This window comes from Podarcis cretensis (genome assembly GCF_951804945.1).
Source record: "Podarcis cretensis genome assembly, chromosome: 2".
Lineage (NCBI taxonomy): Eukaryota > Metazoa > Chordata > Lepidosauria > Squamata > Lacertidae > Podarcis > Podarcis cretensis.
In genome coordinates this window covers 43,892,338-43,914,976 of record NC_137171.1, presented here as the reverse complement: position 1 = coordinate 43,914,976, position 22,639 = coordinate 43,892,338, and the positions used below count along the sequence as shown (strand labels likewise).

The 22,639-nt window shown below is 45.0% G+C and overlaps 1 protein-coding gene across 5 annotated transcripts in view; it reads right to left on the bottom strand.

Annotated features, from left to right (window-relative positions):
• Positions 1-22,639, bottom strand: part of PRKACA (protein kinase cAMP-activated catalytic subunit alpha) — a 60,896-nt gene that overhangs the window by 5,116 nt on the left and 33,141 nt on the right. For 4 of the 5 annotated variants that reach the window (XM_079966154.1, XM_079966157.1, XM_079966155.1 and 1 more), the window contains exons 2-8: positions 8,572-8,633; positions 6,592-6,720; positions 6,395-6,493; positions 4,210-4,292; positions 2,924-3,050; positions 2,298-2,393; positions 2,029-2,151 (exon numbers count right to left, since the gene is read on the bottom strand). In XM_079966154.1, the coding sequence (XP_079822280.1) occupies positions 2,029-2,151; positions 2,298-2,393; positions 2,924-3,050; positions 4,210-4,292; positions 6,395-6,493; positions 6,592-6,720; positions 8,572-8,633 (719 nt within the window). Of the gene's footprint in view, positions 1-2,028; positions 2,152-2,297; positions 2,394-2,923; positions 3,051-4,209; positions 4,293-6,394; positions 6,494-6,591; positions 6,721-8,571; positions 8,634-22,429; positions 22,571-22,639 lie in introns of those variants that run through there. The other variant, XM_079966156.1, reaches the window with a different exon arrangement.

The following is a 22,639-nucleotide window of genomic DNA, read 5'->3' as shown; positions in this document are numbered from 1 at the left end:
GATGTGGTGCTATGTTATGCACATATTTACACCATAGTTTTTAAAGGGGCTTAAGGCATTAGGCAATGTGATTCTATGAAGCAATGAGGATCCCCAAGCAATGCTCTTAGGGTGGTGGAAACAGATGAATCAGTTTGAAAAAATCTGGCTCAAATCTGTAGTGTAGACGTGCCCTATATTTAAGTACATTTAATGTACCAGTTTAAATGTAAGAGTAGAATTTTATACAAGCTTCACCAAGATCAAATGTAAGTATCACAGAGTCTGGCTTAGCCTCTTCTCTTAGTATTGTGAAAGGAGCTACTTCTACCCAGATTCCCTTTCTCTTTTAAGCAGAGCACCTAATCTTGATTAATGGTTACTTGCTATTCATTCTGCTGAGATCTGTGCTAGACTGTCATCATGACCAACCATGTTTAACTCTCAGTCATTATTACTTGGATGACTTATCTAAGTAAAAGCCCACCTCACAGAGGTGCACAAGTATCGTCAGTTTCTTTTGCAGAGAACCAAACCTGATCAAGCGCATAACATTTTGACTATGTTTTTTATATGCAACCTTAGCTGAGCTGTCCTGATGCAATAACCTATCACAAACAAGGTTCTGGGAGCTTTTATATTAATTCAACTAGTTAATAGTAATGCCTCATGTCCAACTGTGATACTAAGTGCTAATAATAGTAATAATGATGATGATGATGATGATGATGATGATGATAATAATAATAATAATAATAATAATAATAGTATCACAGCAATCTTAACAAGGACAAATCATTTGCTGAAGGACATTGTGGGGATCCATAACACACCTGCACAAATTTCAAATCCAAAGTAAACTGCGGTCAGTGCCATAGAATAACTGTTATCCACAATGCATGTTTATTCGTCAACAATTAGTTGACTCAATAGAAGATCTTAGGTGTTACTGAGAAAGGCCGGGTCAGTACAGCTCCTGGCCTAATAGCCTGACTCAAACGGCAACTTAATACTGATTATTTTAGCATTAACCACCTGAGAAATCAAAGTTGGCAAGTAGGGCCCAGTGAAAATTCTTAGGATAAATGGCAGGGAAGGGATAAAAGGACAGCTGGACTCAAAGAGAGCATGCATGTTCTGGAGCAGCAGAACAAGAGCAAGCCCCAGCCATCTGAAAGCTAGCATGCACATATATCCACTGATCTCCATTACTTTCGTTTAGTTTTCTTGGGTGGGGGAGATGTTCCTTTGACATCACACATTTTCCTGCAAAGCTCTTCCAACACTGCCCTGCTACACCTCACTCCTTTAGGCCATGTTACAAATTCTAAGAGCAATATTCTGACAACTCACAGCATTGCAGTTACAGAGAGCTTGAGTTGCATGTCTCCCCCTTTCTGCAGTTTTACTCTGTTTAACTTATAAAACTCCACTTTGTGCTTTTCTGATCTTTTTTGTGCTGCTTAGTCTCACATTACTCTAGGAGTCTCACCTGGGAGAACTGCCAAGTATTACAGACACTAGAATTCTAGACTCAGAAAATCCATATTCCACTTAGCCTGTAGAATTCTTCAACTAATTTCTTCTTCACACTGAAGACTAGAGCCTTACGTTTGTTTAAAGTATACGAAATTTGAGACTCAGTATTCAAATGAAGCCAACAGATCTGCCCCTTTCCTCAAAATAAGGTCAGACTATGAATATAACTGCAGCCATCTAGATTTCCAGACATTTGTTCCTGTGGTGAAAGCTGCAAGCAGCACCAAAAAATAGCTGGAAGATTTGCCAAGAAAATACAGAGGGGGTTTCCGTTCACAGTCTGCTGAATTCCACCTACTCCAACATTTATTTGGCAGGTAAACACAGCAGGTCCATGCTTCACCGAACATTATAAATGTATGCACTGTATACTGTGAGCTATTTGGAAATTTCTAACACGCCTTCTAGGGAAGTACTGCATTCCCTCCATGGGCAAGATGGTCTACATATTGTAATATATATTTGTAATATCCTGTACCCAGCATGCAAGCCTCTATGCTGAAATATTACCTTCCCAGAGACAATCTTCTCATATATCTGAATGGGCTGGTCTGCAAAAAATGGGGGGTAGCCGGCTGCCATTTCATAGATGAGGACACCCAGGGCCCACCAGTCCACAGCTTTGTTATAACCCTGAAACAGGAAAGCAGGCTCAGATCACAAACACCAAGGATGATCGGCACTTAATTGCAGTGTACTGCAAGATATTGAGATGAACACAGTCTTCTTTCTGGGCTGAACGAGGCCCAAAACACTGTTCCTGAGTACAGGTGTCTCACCTTGCTCAGAATGATTTCAGGAGCCAGGTATTCTGGAGTCCCACAAAGGGTCCATGTTCGGCCTTTCACTCGTTTGGCAAAGCCAAAATCTGTCACCTGGGGGTAAGAGAAAATTAACAAAGCTGAGTTCTCCACACCAATAGGGTCAGCAGCACAAAGGAAGTGATGGAGGCTTGCACAAACCCCAGCACATGGAGAGGTGATGTTTCGGGTGGAATAAGAGAGAAGATTTTGTTTCCAAAGGTAAGTATTACTTTCTAAACAGCAACTGCTCGTAATGAATGTTTTCTAACATGCTCCCCACTCGCCACCAAAATAGGAAAAGTGCATCTGGTGGTTTGGAGCACATTTGTTTGAGCAGGTACCACGGGGGGACGGGGGACGGGGGGGACTTCCTGATATTCAAAGAACAAATGATAGAAAGAGGTGCACCTTTAGATTTTATGTCAACTTCAAAATTTCCTAAGAAGTTACTTATGCTTGTCAAAATTCAGTCCTTTCTTAAAAAAACTAATTGTTGCAGATATTTGGGGAAAGAAACAGTATTCTTAGACATACTGACAAGGAGAGGAATTCTCAAAATGCTGTGCGGCAGAATCTCACAGAATGGATGGAAGCAGCATTACCTCAATGTAGCCCTGCTGGTCGATGAGGAGGTTCTCAGGCTTCAAGTCTCGATAGATGAGATCTAGTGAGTGCAGGTACTCAAAAGTCAGCACTATCTGAGCGGCATAAAACCGGGCATGAGGTTCACTGCAACAAAAGGGGCAAGAGCTTTTTCATAGGCCACCTCCAAGACATGCCAGCTGAGTCTTCACCTTCACTGATCCCCATAAACCAGGGATGGAGAACCTGTGGCCCTCCAGAGCACTGCTGGGTTGGGCTCCAACTCCCATCAGCCCCAACCAGCTCAGTCAGGGATGATGGGAGCTGTACTCTCAGCAAAAGGGCTCAGGTTTCCACCCCTGTCACAAACCAATACTATAAGACCAGATCTCTCCCCTGTTCCCCGTTCAACAGGACCTTGAGTCTTCAGCTGGAAGTTATCTCACATATTTCACTCATGCTCTCCCTGCCCCACCTATGGCTGAACACATGCAGAATCTCTTCCCTTATTCTGACCATGTTCTTATGTAGGTGTAATCATTGCAACAATCCTGGAAGGTAAGTCATTACTATTTACTCTCCGTGTTGCAGATGGTGGGGCTGAGGCTGTGAGACAGAACTTTGCGTAATGCCATGTAGTTGAGTTCATGGCAGAGGCACCATTCGGACTGGGGGCTTCCTGGTCCGTCGCTCAGTCTCAGTGCTATGCCAGTTCTAGACTGTTCTACAAGATGGCAGCTTATCTGAAGCACACATAACTACAGAGTTAAATGAGAGCATGTTAACAAGCATCCCGCTTTCCATACAGTAAATGGATACAAAGCAAGATAGAAGCATGTTCTATGGTGGTAGCTTCTATACTGAAGTCTCCGCTAACAATCCTCTGATGAAAAGCACTCCGCTCATATGGTCCTGTCAAGCCAGGTCACCCCTTGCCCCTTAGTGTTAAAGAGAATAATCAGGAACTCAGTGTCATTGCCACCACACTCTGATAGGAATGATCTGCTCTTTGCAAGTCACCAGCTTCACATCCAGGAGGATGGGAATTAATGTCAAAGCAAATGCAGCTTCTGTCCTATCATTAGACTTTTTTCTAAACTGCATATTCTTTACCCCAGAAGTTAGGGCTTGCTGGAAGGGGAAGATATCCTCCACTCAACTTTAAAGTGCAGAACAAGAGAAACCTAGTTCTTTCCTGGTTCCTTTCCCCTGTTCTAACCCAGGAAGCCCACCCAACTCTCAGCTCTTCTGTTCCCACAACTGAGAGCATCATCCCAACCTTACAAGGACAGGGGAGCACACTCACCTGAACCTGCCAATCCGTCGTAGGTGGGAGAACATCTCACCACCTGGGATGTATTCCATCACCATGTACAGATTTGAGTTATCCTGTAATCAAGGGCAGAAACAACTCAGGGTCCTGGCCAGCACTGCTTTGCACCCACCCCAACCTTGTATGTTCAGGGCCACAGCTCTCCAATTTATTTACTTCTATTGCCTTTCTGCAGTGATGCTTGCACCAGCGTACTCACACATCCATAGGAGCACTCTAGAACAGGAACTGGGTTTGCTGTTGGGCTGGGAGAAAGGACTATATACACCACAGAATTCAAGTTCCTGCCAATTTCCTTTAAAAAAAATGAAGTATCTTGCCCTTGCAGTTGCAGATAAAAAACCAAAATGTTGATACAGTGCCTACAGACTAGATGGTGGTGAAGGAACAGGTCACAGCATTTCAGATCAGTACTTCATTCCTTCACATGGCTACACTTTCCTAACTGCCCCCAATTCCAATCTTCACGTTTGTTCCCTAGTCCATCGCTCTCTACCACCATTGCCTTGCTTCCCGCTCAATAAATGCAAGTTCTTTAAAATCTGAATGTATACAAGTTCCTTGTCCTCTAGTCCCCATTCATTTGCACAACTTATTTGCACAACGATCATATAGTTTTGCTTGGTGCAAAACTGTTTCTATAGCAGAGTGTTTTGGTTTTAGTGCTATGTTCTGTTCAGAGTCTTTTCCTGCCATCACCTTAAAAAAAAAGGCAACAACTTCAAAAGTAGCTGTTACTAAGGTGAACTCAAACCTCTTTGTACCTGGTCATGTAGGATAGGACTAATAATGACCGCTAGTCATGATAACTATAGTAACTCCACTATGGGGTTCATAAACAAAAGAATGTTGTGCTCAGATCCTGTTTGTGGCTCCCCATAGGCACCTGGTTGGCTAGTATGGACTGTTGGGCAGAATGCTGGACTAGATGGGCTTTTGGGCTGATCCAGCAAGGATCTTCTTGTAGACTTACAGAATTACTCTCACTACCAAGGGAATGAATTATACACACAGTCTAACACCAACCAACTTGGAAGCAAGTCCTACTAACATCAATGGGACTTACTGCCGAGGAAATAGTATTTAGAATTAAGATACTTTTTTTTTTAAAACCCCCAAAGTCTGCAGCTGAAACAATCTCTGCAAGGTAGCATGAATGTATTTATTCAGGCTTTATTCTGATTGAGAGGTAAGCTTTTGACACGGCATTGTCAAAGGCTGCTATAGCAGAGGGGAAATGGGAAGGAACCTATGAGACAGCAGTAGAGGCCTCCTCTTCTGGTTGAGCTTTCAAACAGCCACTGTGTCCATGGTTTTAGGTTACAGCCACAAAGGGTATATAAACATGCATATTTCCTTCAAAGCAGATTTTTTAAAAATGGTTCTGCCCTTTGTGGCAATAGGTAGGACTCAATGGCTTTTTATATCCTTTCTATGTAGCTGAGGTGAACGGAAGCCTGCAAAACCTTGATTTAGAGCTGCATTAATAGACAAGGCACAGTTGCCTTGTCACATAGTCCAGACTTACATGCTCCCTATAGCACTTTCACCTTGACTTAAAAGTAAATCCTGAATTCAACGAGGCTTACTTCTAGGTAAGTGGTGTTAGGATTGCAGCCTTACTTACTGTATTTATATGAGGCAACCCAGTAAGATTGTTCTCTGGGTAACTCAAACACAAAATGATAAAATACTGTTGGCTTTATTAAACATTTTGTATGCTTATAGTGCCCACTTGTTTACTTGCCCAAAACTCCACCAACACCAGAAAGAGCTAGGACAAAACAAAATATTGAAGGCCTATCATAAGGAAGAGTTTTGAGGGCCTATCATGACAACGTGTGCTCTAGCCCAGGAGATCCACCTACCCAGGCTGCTCCCAAAGGGGAAGCACACTGTACCTACTGTACCAGCACAGAAAGTATCCAGCCAGCTGGGCTTGCCTGCAATGGTGGATGCTCAGCTAGCCACAAGCCCAGACAGGGGCAAAAAGATTAGCTGGGTGCTATGGTAAAGTGGTTAGCTTCCCTTAAGTATCTGGTTGGCCACTGTGTGCCTTTGATCTGATGCAGCAGAGCAAGTATCCAAAGGACCAGAAAGCAAGAGAATGAATATTTAGGCAGGGGGTGGGGAGAGAGAGTGCAAAGACATCCTTTACCTTAAAAGAATACTCTAGCCTGACAAGGAATGGGAAGTTCACAGCCTGGAGAATGCGCTTTTCATTGAGGGTGTGCTCGATCTGCTTCAGCTTAACAACCTGCGAGACAGAAAGGAAGTCAACCAGAGTCAGTTGGGCCTCCCTCTTGCCAACCTCAGGCACCAACTCCCAGAACTCAACGACAGGCTCAAACTCACTTTCTGCTTGTCAAGGATCTTCATGGCAAAGTAATTCCCGGTCTCCTTGTGCTTCACGAGCATCACCCGCCCAAAAGAGCCTGTACCCAGGGTCTTGAGCCGGTCGAAGTGATCCAGGCTGGACGTATTCTGAAGAAGGATTTTGAAAATAATAATATAAAAAGCAGAGGAAGACAATCTGTCAAGGACACCAGGCTCTAGTCATCAGATTTTGGGGACCCTTAAGTGGCCGTGAGAGTTCAAAATGATGGCTTACTAGTTTCATTTTAAAGATAACCCTTCAGGCAGTACCATGTCTTCCCATGCCATATTAAAGCAGCAACTGTTATTGAAGAGGATCATCCCTGTAGCGTGCCAACTCTTCTCCCTGAAACTTGCAGCGTTCTTGGGGTTTGAGACACAGATAGCTTTTTACCACAAGAGGGCGCAAAAGGCAAGAGTTTTTAGAGAGAAAGACATACAATCCTCCTGCATACTGAACAGCAAGAAAATCAAACTCAATCCACAAAAAGGACTGTACATACACCCAACACTCACTACACTATCTGTAATAACCTAGAAACTAGCAGCAACAGGTTAAGCCTTAGAGCCTGACAAAAAAAACAGTAATATCCCCAAATATCACACTTATTGCAAAATACAACCAGATGTAATGACACCTTTATGTAGGGGGCAGCAAATGGAACAAGCCAAAACAGCGAGAGCATCCAAATTTCCGGGCCAATTTACACAGTCATTTTATTGCCATGAAGCAGTTATTTTGGCAGTCACCTTCTGGGAGTTATTTGCTGAAAAGCTAAAGCATCAGACCTGTTAGTTGAGCAGTGAGGTATTCATCAGATATTGCAGGGAAGAAAATACCTTATTCAGCTAGAGGGAGATTGCATTCCCCTTTCTGTAATATGGTCTGCTAACACCAAAGAGTATATGTGATAGGTGAAGGGCTTCTGAGCCTTGCTTAGTAATTTGGAAAGATCTTGACTATTTGTTCCTTGTCATGCAAGCAACCCGGGCACTGGCAAACCTTACTGTCAGACACATCTTCCAAAGTGTCTTAGAACTACAAAAGGTAAACTAATGCAAAGCTGACTCTCTTCCTGTGTTTCCATCTTGGACACCTCACTCTCCCCCTGTATTGTACCCCTGCAAAATTATTCCTAGAAAAGGGGCAATTCCAGAATAACCTGGGGACTGAAACACCTGTCTCAGCGCCTATTTCTTCAGCAGGATAATTTAGGATGCCCACCAGCATCAAGACTTTTGCCTTTGGTGTAACTAGCAATAACAAAGGTTTGGCAAGATCCTTCCAAAGCCTTGTTTTAAAAAGTTACACTGGTCACATTTTATACACATAAAAAACAAGTGAATGCAGACCTAAATGGGCTTCCACACAGTCAGTACAGGAGAGCCAGAGTGATCAGAGTGTCAGACCTGGACCCAGCACACCAGGGTTCATATCCCCACTCAGCCATGAAGCTCAATGGGCCAGTTGCAGTTTCTCAGCCTAACCTACCTTACAGGACTGCTGTGAGGATAAAATGGGGAGAACTATGGACTAATGAATTTAATATAAAGGCAGTCGTTTCAATGCATGCAGCACACTATAGCATTCAAGTTAGGCAGTGTATCCCTTACTTAAATGCAACACCAGTTGTGTGAAACGGTACACACATATTCTGAGCTTAAACTGTACACATGTATTGTGTGAAACTGTACACATGTATTCTTGAAACCCTGGTCTGTTTTCTTTCCAGCACATCAAAAGGAGGCAGGGTACACGGGAGCGATTTAAACCGTGTGCACCAACACACATGCACATTCCTGCGAAGCCATAAGTTGTCTAACTCTGGCTGATGGCTGCATGCAAACCAGGTCAGTTTCAAATCAGGCCTAAGAGCTTAGAAGCAACAAGACCCAGGCTGCTATGGCTAGATAAAGGAAGGAAGGCAAAATATCAAGACGAGAAGAGAGGTGTCATACCTGCAACGGGTTCTCCCATTTCTTGAGGAACTCTTCTTTGGCTTTGGCAAGAAACTCCTTCACTGTAAGTAAGCAGAGGCAGAGAAAGAGCATTGACAAGAGAGCATGTTGCCTGAAGGCTTGAGCTGCTGAACACTCCTTAGGAGTCAAAGAGGCTATGTTGGGAAACAGGAGTCCCCTTCAAGTCTGCCAGCTCTCATTTCTTTGATGGGTCTATTTGCTGAATCACCAGGAACGGAGGATGCATTCCCAGCAGGAAGGCCAGAAAGGGGAAGACAACACCTTTCAACAAGTCGGATTCCCAAGGAGCAAACATTCCCTGGAGGGCAGAGAGCAGACACACAGCCCCCTCTTTTAGGCTCAGCCATGAGACTCTAGATGAGAAATGGCCAACTGCTGGCCTGTGGAAATATGCACAATCAATATCTGAGAAGTCTGTGTTACCACTGGAGCCCTAAATCCAGCCTGGAGAATACAGTAGCAACCGGTCACCTCTGCTAAAGATCACGGCTGCTCAGCTTTAGCTCTGTCACCATGTTGCTTATTTTGGGGGCCAACCTGTGCCCAATCCTTGCAAGTCACAGACAACTTTGGGCCACATTGGGACCTCCAGCCTTTTAAAGCAAGAGCAGGGAATAAGTAAACCCATGAAAAAGGAAGGCAGGCCCCACTCTCTCCACATCCATGCCACTCATTTGCAAGGCTTTTGAGGAGTCATACAGATGTGAAATTCAATGCTGCACCATGACAAACGCTCTGCCTATACAAGGATTTCCACTTGCCAGATGGAACCATCTCCCTCCCTCTCCTCCATGCTGTTCTGGGGGTACCCCAACCTTTTCGAGACAATTTCAGGGTGCATGTGGGAGAGGGGGAAGCCCTGTTGCACATACAGAAGCCATTGTGCAGAAATAATACCTCGGGTTAAGAACTTTGCTTCAGGATGAGAACAGAAATCGTGCTCCGGCGGTGCAGCAGCAGCAGGAGGCCCCATTAGCTAAAGTGGTCTTCAGGTTAAGGACAGTTTCAGGTTAAGAACGGACCTCCGGAACGAATTAAGTACTTAACCCGAGGTACCACTGTATGTCCCATCTGTTTGCATGCACACATTTTCTCCTCAGTTTCCAACTCAGAAGGTGCTCTGCAAGTTTCAAAAATACACACACACCACTAGAGACTTTTAAGACTGGCAGTTCCATGTACTGGCAGCTTCTCCCCTTCTTAGCAGCTTCTCCCCTTCAAAAAGGTTCTCATGCCACAACCCCCAAACTTATTTTTGAAAGAGACATTTAGGAGCTGTGGAATGAAATTCTGAGAAGAATCTGGGGAAGCATGGGCCCTTCTGGATTTCAGCCAATAATGTCAATCATGAGAGGTAAAGTGGAATCATTCAAGACTCAGAGACTCTAAAGTTTCCCAGTCACAGGTGAGCTACTCATGGTTAAAGCACCTGCCATGTGCTGAGACAGTGACTGAAACATGGGGGAGAGGGGACCTGTGGCCCTCCAGATGCTGCTGGACTGCAATTCCCACCTTCTCACTAGCTGAAGCTGGAATAGACATTTAGAGAGCCACACATCCACCAGCACTGAACTAAGGGCTCCCAATATCATCCTGACTACAAACCAACTGATGACCTGTATGCAGACACCAGCAGCCATGGCATGGACACTGCATACCTTGTGTTCTATAATGTACAAAAGATCAGATCCAACCTGGAAGGTAGTCTTGTGTCTAAGAGAAACTACCTGGTGCTCCAACACATTCCATGTATCCAAAGCAGGAAGGCTACCACGTAGATAGTTGTACACTCTCTAAATTGCATAATCAGGTTTTTTGAAGCTACGGGTATGTAATGGCACCAAGCACAATGACAAAGAGGGTTCTTGAGAGCAGAAAATTCACAGAACCAAGGAAATGCTCCATGTCCAAACAGGTTTGGGGCTGAAAAACCCATCTACTGCCGACAGAAACATGTCAAATATAGCTGCAGATGAGAACACCCAACTGGACGTGACTGCCTCAAATTAGACAGTTTCTAGCAGTCATGGCCACAAAGGAAAGATAAAGCTTAGGAAGGTGGATTCAATGTCTTCTAAAGGATCTAGAGGTAAACAGGTAAATGAGAGAGAGAATTACCCTTAACTCATCCTAATCATTCACCTGTATCCCATGAACCCCATCCTTTTCTCTCTACTCCAGCTGCACAATAGAAATAATACCCCATGCTGTTACCACTTGTGCGGGTTCTGAAGACAATTGGAGTCATAATCTAATCAGTTAATTAAATAAATTTGGCTGATTAAAAGTGATCAAATAATTATATGCTAATTCTGTGTATTATGCAAGCTGAACATCATCCAAGTTTAGTTTTGGTTTTTTTTGTCATGATATAAACTAGAGTTTTGGGGACTCTGGCAGAGGATATTTCCAGAAGTAGCTCAGGGCTGGGCTTTAGAAAGCAGAATTGGCATACTAAACTCCCTCTTCCAGCTTCTCCATCTATGTAACACAGCGTTCTGCCAACACCAAAAGGTTGTGTTCACTGGCAAAGCAGTACTGCTTGATTAACTAGGAAGGGGCTGGGTGCATTCTTAGACTGGTACCCCTTGCTGAGCTGGGAAGGAACCCCAAACAATTTTCACACCCCCACTTTCTAAAGGGTTGCCTCGCTCCTGGAATGTTTTCTGAGAGGGGCAACCATGATGATGAAGAGCCTGGAAACCAAACCCTTTGGGGGAAGGTTGAAGGAGTCAGTGAATTTTACATCCTGGAGAACAGACTACCAAGAGGCAATGCAATAGCCCTCTGTTACATAGATGGAGCAACTTTGTTTTCTGTTGTTCCAGAAGATAGCACCTGAATTAATGGGTTTAGATTACAAGAAAAAGGATTTGATTTAGACCAAACATCAGGAAGAACTTCCTGATGGCATAACATGTTCAACAGTAAAGCAGACTGCTTTGGAAGGGGTAGATGACTTTCATTAAGGCCTTTTCAGTGGTGGCTCCCTGTTGTGAAATGCTATCCCCAGGGAGGCATGCATGGTGCCATCTTTATCTATATTTAGACTTTTCTCTTCACCCAGGCTTTGGGTCCTTAAAATGGGGGGGGGGGGATTGTGGCCTCTTTTCATGTTGGCTGGGAATCTATCAGACCTGCCTTTTAATTGTATTGCTGTGTTTTTTGTTATTGTTTTCAATGGAAGTTTCTTCGGGTCACTCTGTGAGAAAAACAACTAAATATCAGCATCAAGAACAGTAGGCTGGCTGGCCACCTATCAACAATACTGCAGTTGGCAGTTGCCACCTCTATGAGTCTATGAAACAACAACCTTACAAACTAAGCCCTCAAGATCCCATCATCCACTGGGGCCAAGCACAGCATATACAGCCATACATTGGAAGCCAAACGGAATCCATTCCGGAAGTCCGTTCAACTTCCAAAACACTCAACAACCAAGGCGCGGCTTCCGATTAGCTGCAGGAGCTTCCTGCACGCAATCGGAACCCGCGGAACCTACATCAGATGTTCGGCTTCCTAAGAACATTCGCAAACCAGAAGACTCACTTCCGGGTTTGCAGGGTTCGGGAGCCAAAAGATTCGAGTTTCAAAGCATTTGGGATCCAAGGTACGACTGTATCTGCATAAAGCAAAGAGAAGCAGAAAAGGCCGAGCAAGCACTCCTCAGCCAGGGTAAATTTGCTGAACAGTTCGCTACCATCTAAAGAAATGGAGCCTGACTACAGATTCCAGGGATCCTGGCTCCCAGTTCAGAATGTGAAGTCTGCCCCTGCATCCACCAGAAAAAGCTCATTTTCAGTTCCCCCCTCCCATCATGGAGATGCAGCTTCTCCTGGCATGAGATCAGAAGACAGTAAAATGGAGGAGCCCCTGAAACAAGGTTGCTTTGCACCAGCCTCTTATTTCCTACAGGAGAGGTACCTGACACAAAGGGAACATGGCCAGGCGCGGTCTGGGGATGCTTTCATAGCATCCTCCCACTCCAAACCTTCACAGCAATCCTCCCACCCAATTCCTTCATGCTGCAGCACAGAGCGGCTGGATTTCCCCGAGACACGCACACAAACAGACGTGGAGCTGCAGCTCAGCCTGTCTGACCTACTTTCCCTTTGTCTCCTGCTTTATCCACATTACTTACAGAGCGCCACCAGCTTACACCTTCCTGCACAGATCCCAGCCCCCTCCCCACTCCTCAAGGAGATTTCTTTTGCCACGTAAGAAAATTCTGGCAGCTCTTCCCCCCTTCCTAGGGCCATCTCAGCATTCTATTTTAGCTCCATGGGCCCCCCTCCAAAAAGGGGCAGCAATCACCCCTCCCCATCTCCAGAACACTGACCTCTTCCATAAGCCATGAGGGACCCCCGACAGCGACAGAGCACCACAGGCCTTAAGGCCAGGCTGAGCACTATGATCTCATCTAACCTCAGGCCGTCAGTCGCTCCTGCGTCATGCCCAAGAGCCTCCAACTGCACTCTAAACCATCAACCCTGTCTTGAGGTCTAGGCAAAGGGAGGGAACAATTCTGCATTCTTGATGGCTGCTCTGTTCTCCAGACAGAGGCCTGGTTCACACAGAACACTAAACCATGGTTTGTTAAAACAAGCCATGAGTTGTCTCACAGATGAGCAAGCAAACCATGGCTTGTTTTTCTCCAAAGTTTGGTTCAATTTTCAGCTGCTCTCAACTCATGCCTTTGTAGTTCAGTGAGCATCTGGGGTGGGGAGGCCAAACAAACCATGGTTAAGGAAGGGTGTTTGGCTTGGTGAGAGTTGCAAAACTTAATTACAACAAACTAAGGGTCATAAACCAGCAACGAACCACAGCTTCAGATCATGGTTTGTTAGCAGTAAACAAACCATAGTCAAGCCACTAGGCCGACTTTGCACAAAACACTAAGCCGTGGTTTCATAAACCATAGTTTAATAAACCTTGGTTTAGTGTTAGGTTCAGAGTGTGGTTTAGGGGCTGGGAGTTTATTTTGCCTGAAAGTGAGCCCTGAACGTTCGCCTGGCTCCATAATGAAGCTGATATCCCCTAGCAATATGGGCTTCCAAGTTATGGCACACAAAACTCAAGACATTGCATTGCAATTCAAACATGTGCATTTACATGCCAAATCAGAGAAAGATGCAATACTGTCTCATCAATATGTATATTTCAAATAAGAGAAACTGTGGTTTAAAAAACCACTTTGGCTAAAATTTAGATAGGCCACCAGGAACAGGAAAAAAATTCCTTAAGACAACCTCTCATTCTTGGGTTACCAGATGGTGTTGGACCACATGTCTCATCATCACTGGCTGCTGTACAATTTCTTGCCCAGTGAACTTGCATCATTCCTCAAGGGCCTCAAGGGCCATGCGTAGGCAAACTAAGGCCCGGGGGCCAGATCCGGCCCAATCGCCTTCTAAATCCGGCCCACGGACAGTCCAGGAATCAGTGTGTTTTTACAGGAGTAGAATGTGTCCTTTTATTTAAAATGTATCTCTGGGTTATTTGTGGGGGCCTGCCTGGTGTTTTTACAGGAGTACAATGTGTGCTTTTATTTAAAATGCATCTTTGGGTTATTTGTGGGGCATAGGAATTCACACAAGCAACATAACTTAATTCACAAGGCTGCTGGGAGGAAAAAACTGATAATCCCACATACGTTACCTTGAGTTCCTTGGAAAAACGTAATACAAGTGTGAAAGTGCAAGTAATTGTTTGTTCCTCTTGTTGGATGTTGGCAACAATAATCTTGCAGGATCAGAATTCTAGGTTCATCAAGTATAGTATATGGTCTCTAACCAGGACCAACCACATACCCCTGGAAAATTGATAACTAGGACATGATTTCAATAATCATCCTCTGTCTGTTCGCTGCCTCTGGTAAGGAAAGATATAGTGCATCTGCAAACCATGACCTACAGCCATTGATAGACCCATCTATGGGAACTAAACCTATTCCAGTTGACAGTGACAATGACAGTGTTAGTGGCCTTCCAAACTGTGGGATGAATTCCATAAGTTGAAAACAGTGCTTGCTTTAATTTGTCCTGAACTTGCTGTCAAAGTATTAGAGAACTTCAAACTCCATTGTTTTGGTTTCTTTCAAACCATTCCTAATTTTGTGAACTAAATAAGTGTGCGGCCTAAACCTCTCTTCGAAGGAAGTCCCACCCACCTGAATATCTTTAGCCACCCATTTCTTTACTTTCCTCCCCTTCTGTGATCTCTTGTTCAAAACCAGGCCACTAGAACTCCATTGGCATTCCAAGCACAGCCATACCAGAGTCTCATCCTGGCGTACTTGCCATTTCATTTTCAGCCCCTTTTTATAGTAATTCCCAGTATCAGATTTGCTTTTCCTCCACTGTGCCAGCACACTGAGATGACGTCACTGCGCTTTCTACCATGACCCCAAGACCTCGCTGGCAGTAGTGACAGCTCATTTAGATCCCATCAGTGTCTGTGCAGGAGTTTGTGTATCCCAATGTGGAACACGAGGCGCTCGCTCACTCTGAAGCTCACCTGCCATTCTGCAGTGCTTCTGAATCATCCAGCTTGAAGAGTGCCTTTGAAGAAATGCTCACACCATTTTGTAGATTTCTTTTTTTAAGAAACAAAAAGTTATTGGGAGTCTGAGCACTCCCCTACAGTACAAGGCAGGCGTGGGCATGTTCAGCTAGCCCTATTTTTAACCCAACAAGCTCTACCCACATTTTCTTCATCTCCCACACTAATGGCCCCTATCATTTCATGAAATTTCGTCTAGCGGCTTATTTGATAGATTTGCTTTAAACCATTATTTGAACTCCATGCAGCGGAGGCCTTCTGTGCTGGAACGCACATCTAATAAATGTTTTCTAAGTAGTAGAAGCTGTCTTGTGCCAAAATCAGCCCACTGGCCCATCTTGCTCAGCAATGCCTGCAACACTTGACTGCCAGCAACTCCACAGGGTGGCAGGTGAGACACTTTTTCAACCTTGCTAGCGGTACAAGCAATTGAATTTGGGACCTTCAATGCAGAAAGAAGTATATGCTCTGCCACTGAGCTATGGCCCTTTCCAAAGACAGCTGTTCCCTCCCCCTCTATTACAGACCCAACACGAAGAACTGTATTCTGTGGCCATGGTACCTGTCAGGGAACTGCCATCGGAGCCAGAGGGAGAGGGAGGGCTCCGGAGGGATTCCGGAGAGCGCCCCAGGAGGGAGAGAAGCAGCCCATCTTCTGGGGAAGGAAATCAGCGTAGCACCAGTGGAGAAGGGGGGCAGATGGGGGAATCGGCGAGGTGGCTTCATGACTCCTCACCGGGGACCGGCGAGGAGAGCATGGGTCCTCCGCTGCCCACGCCCTCCCTGCGCAGGAGGCTTCCGCGCAGGGAGAGTAGGCAGAGATTAGGCGTCAAAGAGCTTCTTTGCTGGAAGAAGTTCAAGAAACGCCCACTGACGGATTCTGCCAGCGATTGAGACAGCCACGGGTGAGTGGCTGTCCGGACAGAAAGGGTTCACTCAGGCAACCCAGCCAGGTGTGGAGCCGATTTACACACGAGCAACCCCTAGAACCATCACAGTACCCAAAGCCTGAGTTGAGAAGGCTGGGGAAGAGCAGATTCAGCTTTCCTTTCTGAAGCACTCTCACTGACCAGAATGCTTTGAAGCAGGTTTGCAAAAGGCAGCAGCATTCTGGTAAGTTTTGTGGCCCTCCAGGTGTCCCTAGGCTCCAGTTCCCATAAGCCTGAGCCAGAATGGTCAGGAACAGTCAAGAATGATGGGAGATGTAGGTCAGCATTTTACAATCTTTTTGCTAGATCTGAAAAACAAAGGAATGGGCTTCACCTTTTCTCAATTTTAATGTATCTGGCACGCCTTTGGATTTAATTCAGCTACTTGGGCATCCAGAAAAAATAATTCTAAATGTTCAGGGTTCCACATACCCTGAAACAGGAGGCCAGCAATACTATTCAAGATTCACATATTTTTGCTTTCCCACATGTTATAAACATTCCCTGAGCCTGCTATAAAATGCTAACTTGCCCAGGGTTCAGGGCTGGTTGCCAGTCCTGAATCCAAGCGTTTATTGAAATCTATGTATGCATGTGTGTATATATTGCTTCTGGGAGGACAGCACTCACAAATATGGAGTGCAGGCACCTTTTGCTGCCAAGGCAGCCATTTGGTGCTGGTACCCACAGCACTTTTATCAAGAAATGAGTACGAGCACCTTTTTTAGATTATTATTACCAAAATAGAGGAATATATAGGGTGAAAATATTTTAGCCTCATGGCATGCATCCCCCAACCTCCCCCTCTGTTTGCCACTTTTAACTGACACCATCATTCTATGGCTCAACAGCCTGCAGCCATAGACATAATTGCTAGACTAACACAGCATGCCCAACTTCCAATCTGACCCACTTTTTCCATCCTCCAGGGCAGAACTAAGAGCTGCTCACATAAAACAATGAAGGAAACCCAGGATTTTAACATTGCTGTAAATGGACAGCAACAGCAGCACGGACCCCACCCTGGCTCCCAACCCCCTCCCAGAAGAGGCTAGCAGCAAAAAGACAGCACCTCTTACTTTTGGGGTGCAACATGAACCTAGAATTTCCCTCTTCAGACAGAGATGAACTGCACCAGTAAATAGTCTATTTTTCTGTTTGTCACTGACATTCCAAAGGTCTTAAAATGCCCACAATGCTTTTTTCTCTTTTCAAAAAGTTGTTCTCTCTTTCAGCTCACAAACTTACACACCTCTGCATGTCTCCCAGAGAGTCCTCTGAGTATGCAGAAATCATTACTTTATTTTTGGGTGCCCCTTGCTTCCTTTAAGAGGGTTCCCTTCATGAGATCTGGAGTGCATACTGAGGGGCTGCGGAATCAGTTAAAGTGGGCCATTCATAAGCCTCAGCCAATATGGTTAATGGTCTGGGATTATGGGAGTTAGAGTCCAGCAACTTCTGGGGGACACAGGCTCCCCAGCCCAGCTTTAGGGCTTCAGAAAATTTCTGTTGCAGATTAAGATACCCAATATATGTGTGAAAACATCCTTTCTATGACCACTAGAGGGCTCTTCTACCTTTCTTGTAATAGGTTTCTTACGCTAGCTGCTGTGAGAGACAGTATACTGTATACAAGACTGGGTTGGCTCAAGGGGGTTGGATTCTCCAGCCATTTCCCTTCCTAATTATGCTCCCCTCCCCACACATCTTCAACCACTGCTGCAGCCAGAATTGCAGATGACAACCGAACAAGAAAATGGTTGGCTGAACAGAAGCAACAAGGGGGAAAGAGCAGAAACACACCATTTGCCTCATTACGACAAAGCCCCAGGTGTTAAAAGCATCTCTTGCCACAGAAATAACTCTCCATTACACCATTTGAGCTGAGAGCACCCCTTAAACAGTGAACCCGATGAAGGCATTTTCTATTCACATTGGCTTGGTCAGACTCCATGAATCCAGCTTATGGAACTAATCGACCATGTCCAATTGCACAAGAGCCTCACAGACTGACCTGTGCCAAGATAAACACCAGAGCATAGGGGACTAATAGAGATGCAGCCCTAGTAATCTTTCAAAGCCTCCGGTATCTCCTTCTTCTCCCACTGTATCCAAAACACAACTACTAGGCTGCATTGCTGGCAGATAAACTGAGCACAGGGCACTCAAGCAACATGGGCAGGCACTCTGTTTAACAGCGCCGATCTCCACCATGCACGCTTTCGTCCTCAAAGAGTTTTCCCATCAGGCTTATTCACCACGCAGAAGCTGCTCTCACTAGACACACAAATTCACCTCTTTTCTCTCTGCACTTTGGAGATCAGCAAAGCAACAGCCAAGGTGGAGCACCTTCTCCGACAGAGGGGCACCTCGAGAAAAGCTGCAGGAGCTGAAAGTTCAGTGCTAATCCACATGAAATACAATTTGCATATGATTTTCATGAGCATGGCAAATTAGAGCATCGTATGATGGACGTGCTGTATTTATTTTTTTAAAAAAAAAACTTATTTTGTGCTTCCTATGGAGAAGGCCACCTCCAAATGCTATTTTAGCTGCTCTGCAGCTTAGGTCGCAGTCCTCTCACAAAATACTTGGTGGAAATGCTTATGATTAAGCTGCATATAAACGCCTTAAGAATAAACAAATGGAAGGGAATACAAAAGAAAATCTGCACTAGGGAATAAAAGCCCCAGTGTTATTTACGGAACGCATTTTGTGGAACCACACATGCTTCAAATAATTGTTGGTATGACACCATTTGCATTCCCAGGCAGATGGTATCTTCTGCATGGAATAAAAACAAGGTCCAGGCTGCTCAAGGAGATGAACTGCACTCCCTATCAGAAGGGAAGCTGAAGTAACTGTAGGTTACTAGGCATTCTGGCCATACAAGGGGGAAAGACTACAGGCAATAAACGTGTGCACAAATGCATATACATGCAGTGCCAGGAAATAAATAAAAAAATTCAAAGCAGGAAATAGTGGGAGAGAGCTGAACAGTCCTTGTTGCTTGTGAGGAGACCCTCCCCAGAGCCTGAAAAAGACATCAGTGACGGCGGAGGAAGCCCCAAAGAGACCCGAGCACACAGCCTCCCTCCCTAACAGCTGATGGGTGGGGTACTGCAGCCGCCAACACCACCACTACTTGCCTGCGTGTCCTCCAGCCTCCAACCAGCCCCAGAGCTGATATTTCAGTCTACATTGTAGAGAGAGCTGGAGAGCAGGGAAAAGCAGGCGTTCAGAGGCTTTTTAGAGGGTGCTCCCCACTTACACGATTTTTGCTTATGTCTGTGGGCCCTGAAACATAATCCCTGCCTAAGGGGGGGACGGGACACCTGTATAGCAAGAGGGCACATGCGACTGAGAAACCTCTGGGCCTCCAGATATTGCTCACCTCCAGCTCCCATTGTCCCTTACCATTGGCCATGCTGGCTGGGGCTGATGCGAGTCAAAAGTCCAAGAACAGCTGGAGGGCCCCAGGTTCCCCACCCCTGCTTTACATGCAGAAGGCTCCAGGCTCAATCTCTAGTATCTCCAAGTAGGTTGAGAAAGGCCTGTCTGAAATCCTGGAAAGGTGCTCCCAGTCAGTATAGACTAGAGATGGGAACCTGTGGACATCCATGTTGTTGGGCTACAACTCTCATCATCCCTGGTCATTGGTCATGCCAGCTGGGACTGATGGAAGATGGAGTCCAACATCTAGAGGGCCAGAGGGACTCCATCCCTAAATTAGATTGACCAATTGTCTGCTTTGGTGGAAGGTAGCTACCTGTGTTCCTGACACACATACACTAGCCTCCCATTAGGAACTTCTGGTTGGGCCCAGACAAAAATCCCCATCTTCCAGAAGTTAAATTTCAATTGGAAGGGGTAGGACCTTTCCAGCAGGTTTGGAATGAGTTCCCAGAAGAAGTGTGGCAATGATTTTCACGGTTACATTTTAGAAATGCAAGGAAAACATCTTTTTGCAGGACTGTTGGGAAGCAGTCTGCGTGGGATTCTTATTTGTACTGATCTGCTGCATCTGAACATTGCCACCTCAATGTTCCTCATTTAATGTTTTACTGGTTTTGTTTCACCACTTTATCACTCTGGGTCTTTTCAGCATTAATTTAGATATGAAATTAGAATTTAATCTCGCTCCTGCACTGCTAGCAACTGGAGACGGAAACCAATATATTCTCCAACACAAGGGGCCTCCCTCCTCACAAGGTTTCCAAAACAACAACAAAAAAGCATCATCATTTGGCTAACAAGTCTCTTGAGGGGCAAGTGTTGGCTTTGGTGCGTAACTTGTATGTTATCTCAGAGGGATCTTAAACATCCTAAGAGCCTTGGCCATAGGCAAGCACAGGCCAGCCAGATGTTATCAATACACTGCCTTGCATTCTCCTGTCTTTTTCAGTGGCTATACAGGAACAGACGCCATTGTAATCTCTCTACTATAGAAAACAAGTCAGCAAAAGGATGGGATACAGACTAGCAGATTTAGGGCAGATCCATGCCATACCCTTGAAGAACAACCAACACACAGTTAAAGCACATAACTTCCTCCGAGGAATCCTGGAATATGTAGTTGAAGGTACTGGGGGGGGGGGAGAAACAGAGTTCCCATGATTCTTTCGGGAAAGTCATGTGCTTTAAATATGTGTTGGGATGTATGGTGTGCATGTGGCCTTAATTTCAAGGCCAAGTGCAGGTAATCTGGTTCCATAACCTCACCCCCTCAACCCTTCTAAGAAATATCCTATGACCAGTAAACCAATGCCTGCAATTGGAATCAACCATGGGACAGATTTATGCAAATTTCATTTTGGTTGTGATACTCTTGAGGATGTGAAATATTTATTTTTTTATTTCTTATTACATTTATATCTCACTCTTCTTCCAAGGAGCTCAGGGCATCATACGCAATTCTATTATCCCACTTCCTCCAATTATACTAACATAAGTTGTGAGCAGATTAGGCCAAGAGTCACTGATCCAAGGGCACCCAGTGGGTTTCATAGCTGAGTGGGGATTAGAACCCAGGGTCTGCCCAGTCGAAGTTCAATACAGTAACACTACATCACAATGACTCTATTTTTTATTGGGGGCTGAAACAGGAAGTCTCATGACATCTCAGCTCAGCCATGACATCTGTGAACATGGTCCTAATAAGTGACAGGACAGTGTTTCTGAGAAAAAGCATGGTGCAGTTTATTCACCAATAGGCTGCCCCTCACCCTATAACTGAGACTGTAGTGACCAGGTCAGAAGGTGTAACAACAGATATTAATAGGGGGAGAAAGAAAGGCCTCTAGAGAAGACCAGTGGTCAAAGTGAGCAGGCATAGGTTTCCAGGGGAAAATGTTTTTACCTGCCATTTGTCACTGAAAGCCAAATTAGATGTAACACTTAAATGCACCATTAGGAAGCCAGTCAGTTAAAAAAAAATATAGAGGGAAGTTTAACCTTTTCCTCCTACCCCACAAATGATGAGCCTTCTTCACCCTTGCCATTCCCATGAGTTTGGAATACTGATAAAATGTTAGAATTCCAGGAAACAAGAAAATCTGCTTCATGACAGCAGAAGACTCATCCATATCCTTAGTGTTTAGCAGAATCTAAACAGCTATTTCTGATACTTCATCACAACCTTGAGGGCTAGACATTTTATTTAAATACAATCATGCCCAATGGACTGGGTGAAAGTTATCAGAATGTGCTTTAGATGGCTTGTCAGCAAGGAGACATTCTTGAGCATGTTGATCCTTAGATTTCTCCTAATTGACCCTCCTTACTCTTTATGATGCCAACACCTTTGATTTTTGAGGCTTTGAATCTACTACTTAGAATAAACTGGCAGATTCTTCCTTCATATAAGCATTTAAAACAGCAATTAGGATGGTAATAGCAGCAAGAAAGCTCAGCTCAAACTATGACGTGCTGCAAATTCATAAAGCAAAAATGGTACCCTTAGAGAGAAAACAGCAGCTCTGAGCATCTTTTGTTCAACGCTCAAGGTTCTTTAACTGGAAATAAAAGGGGATAAATTCTGGAGTTAGTGGAAACATAATTCATCAGGAATAACTCCCCCAAGGCTAACCATTTAAATAGTTTCTACATATGTCTATGACAGTCAGAGCTGATTTGTTGTAGGGGCTGCATGTGAGTACAAACCCATCTGCTCAAAAATTTACTGTGCCACATTCAGCGTCACAGATAGATCCATGTGTGTCTTTGTCTTTAGAGCCCTTTTCTCACCATACATTCCTTGAAAGAAGCAGCTGTCTACTAAACACAGGGAGCGAGGGAGAAAGCAGACAGCAGTCCGTTCACCCACCCAGGACCCCGTGGTTCCTTACCATCCATTCGGTGGCCCTCAACCCCAAGGGTCCACCTGGTGACCTGGCTGTTTCCGTAGCTGCAACCATACAGTTAAAAGGTCAAAACGGGTGGCGGGGAAGGGCTGACCCGACGGCTCATGGGGGACTTTGCCCCCGGTGGCAAAAGCAAACACGGCCCCCGCCTGGAGCTCAACTTCTCCTGGAAGCGAAAAAGAGTCCCCAGCCAGC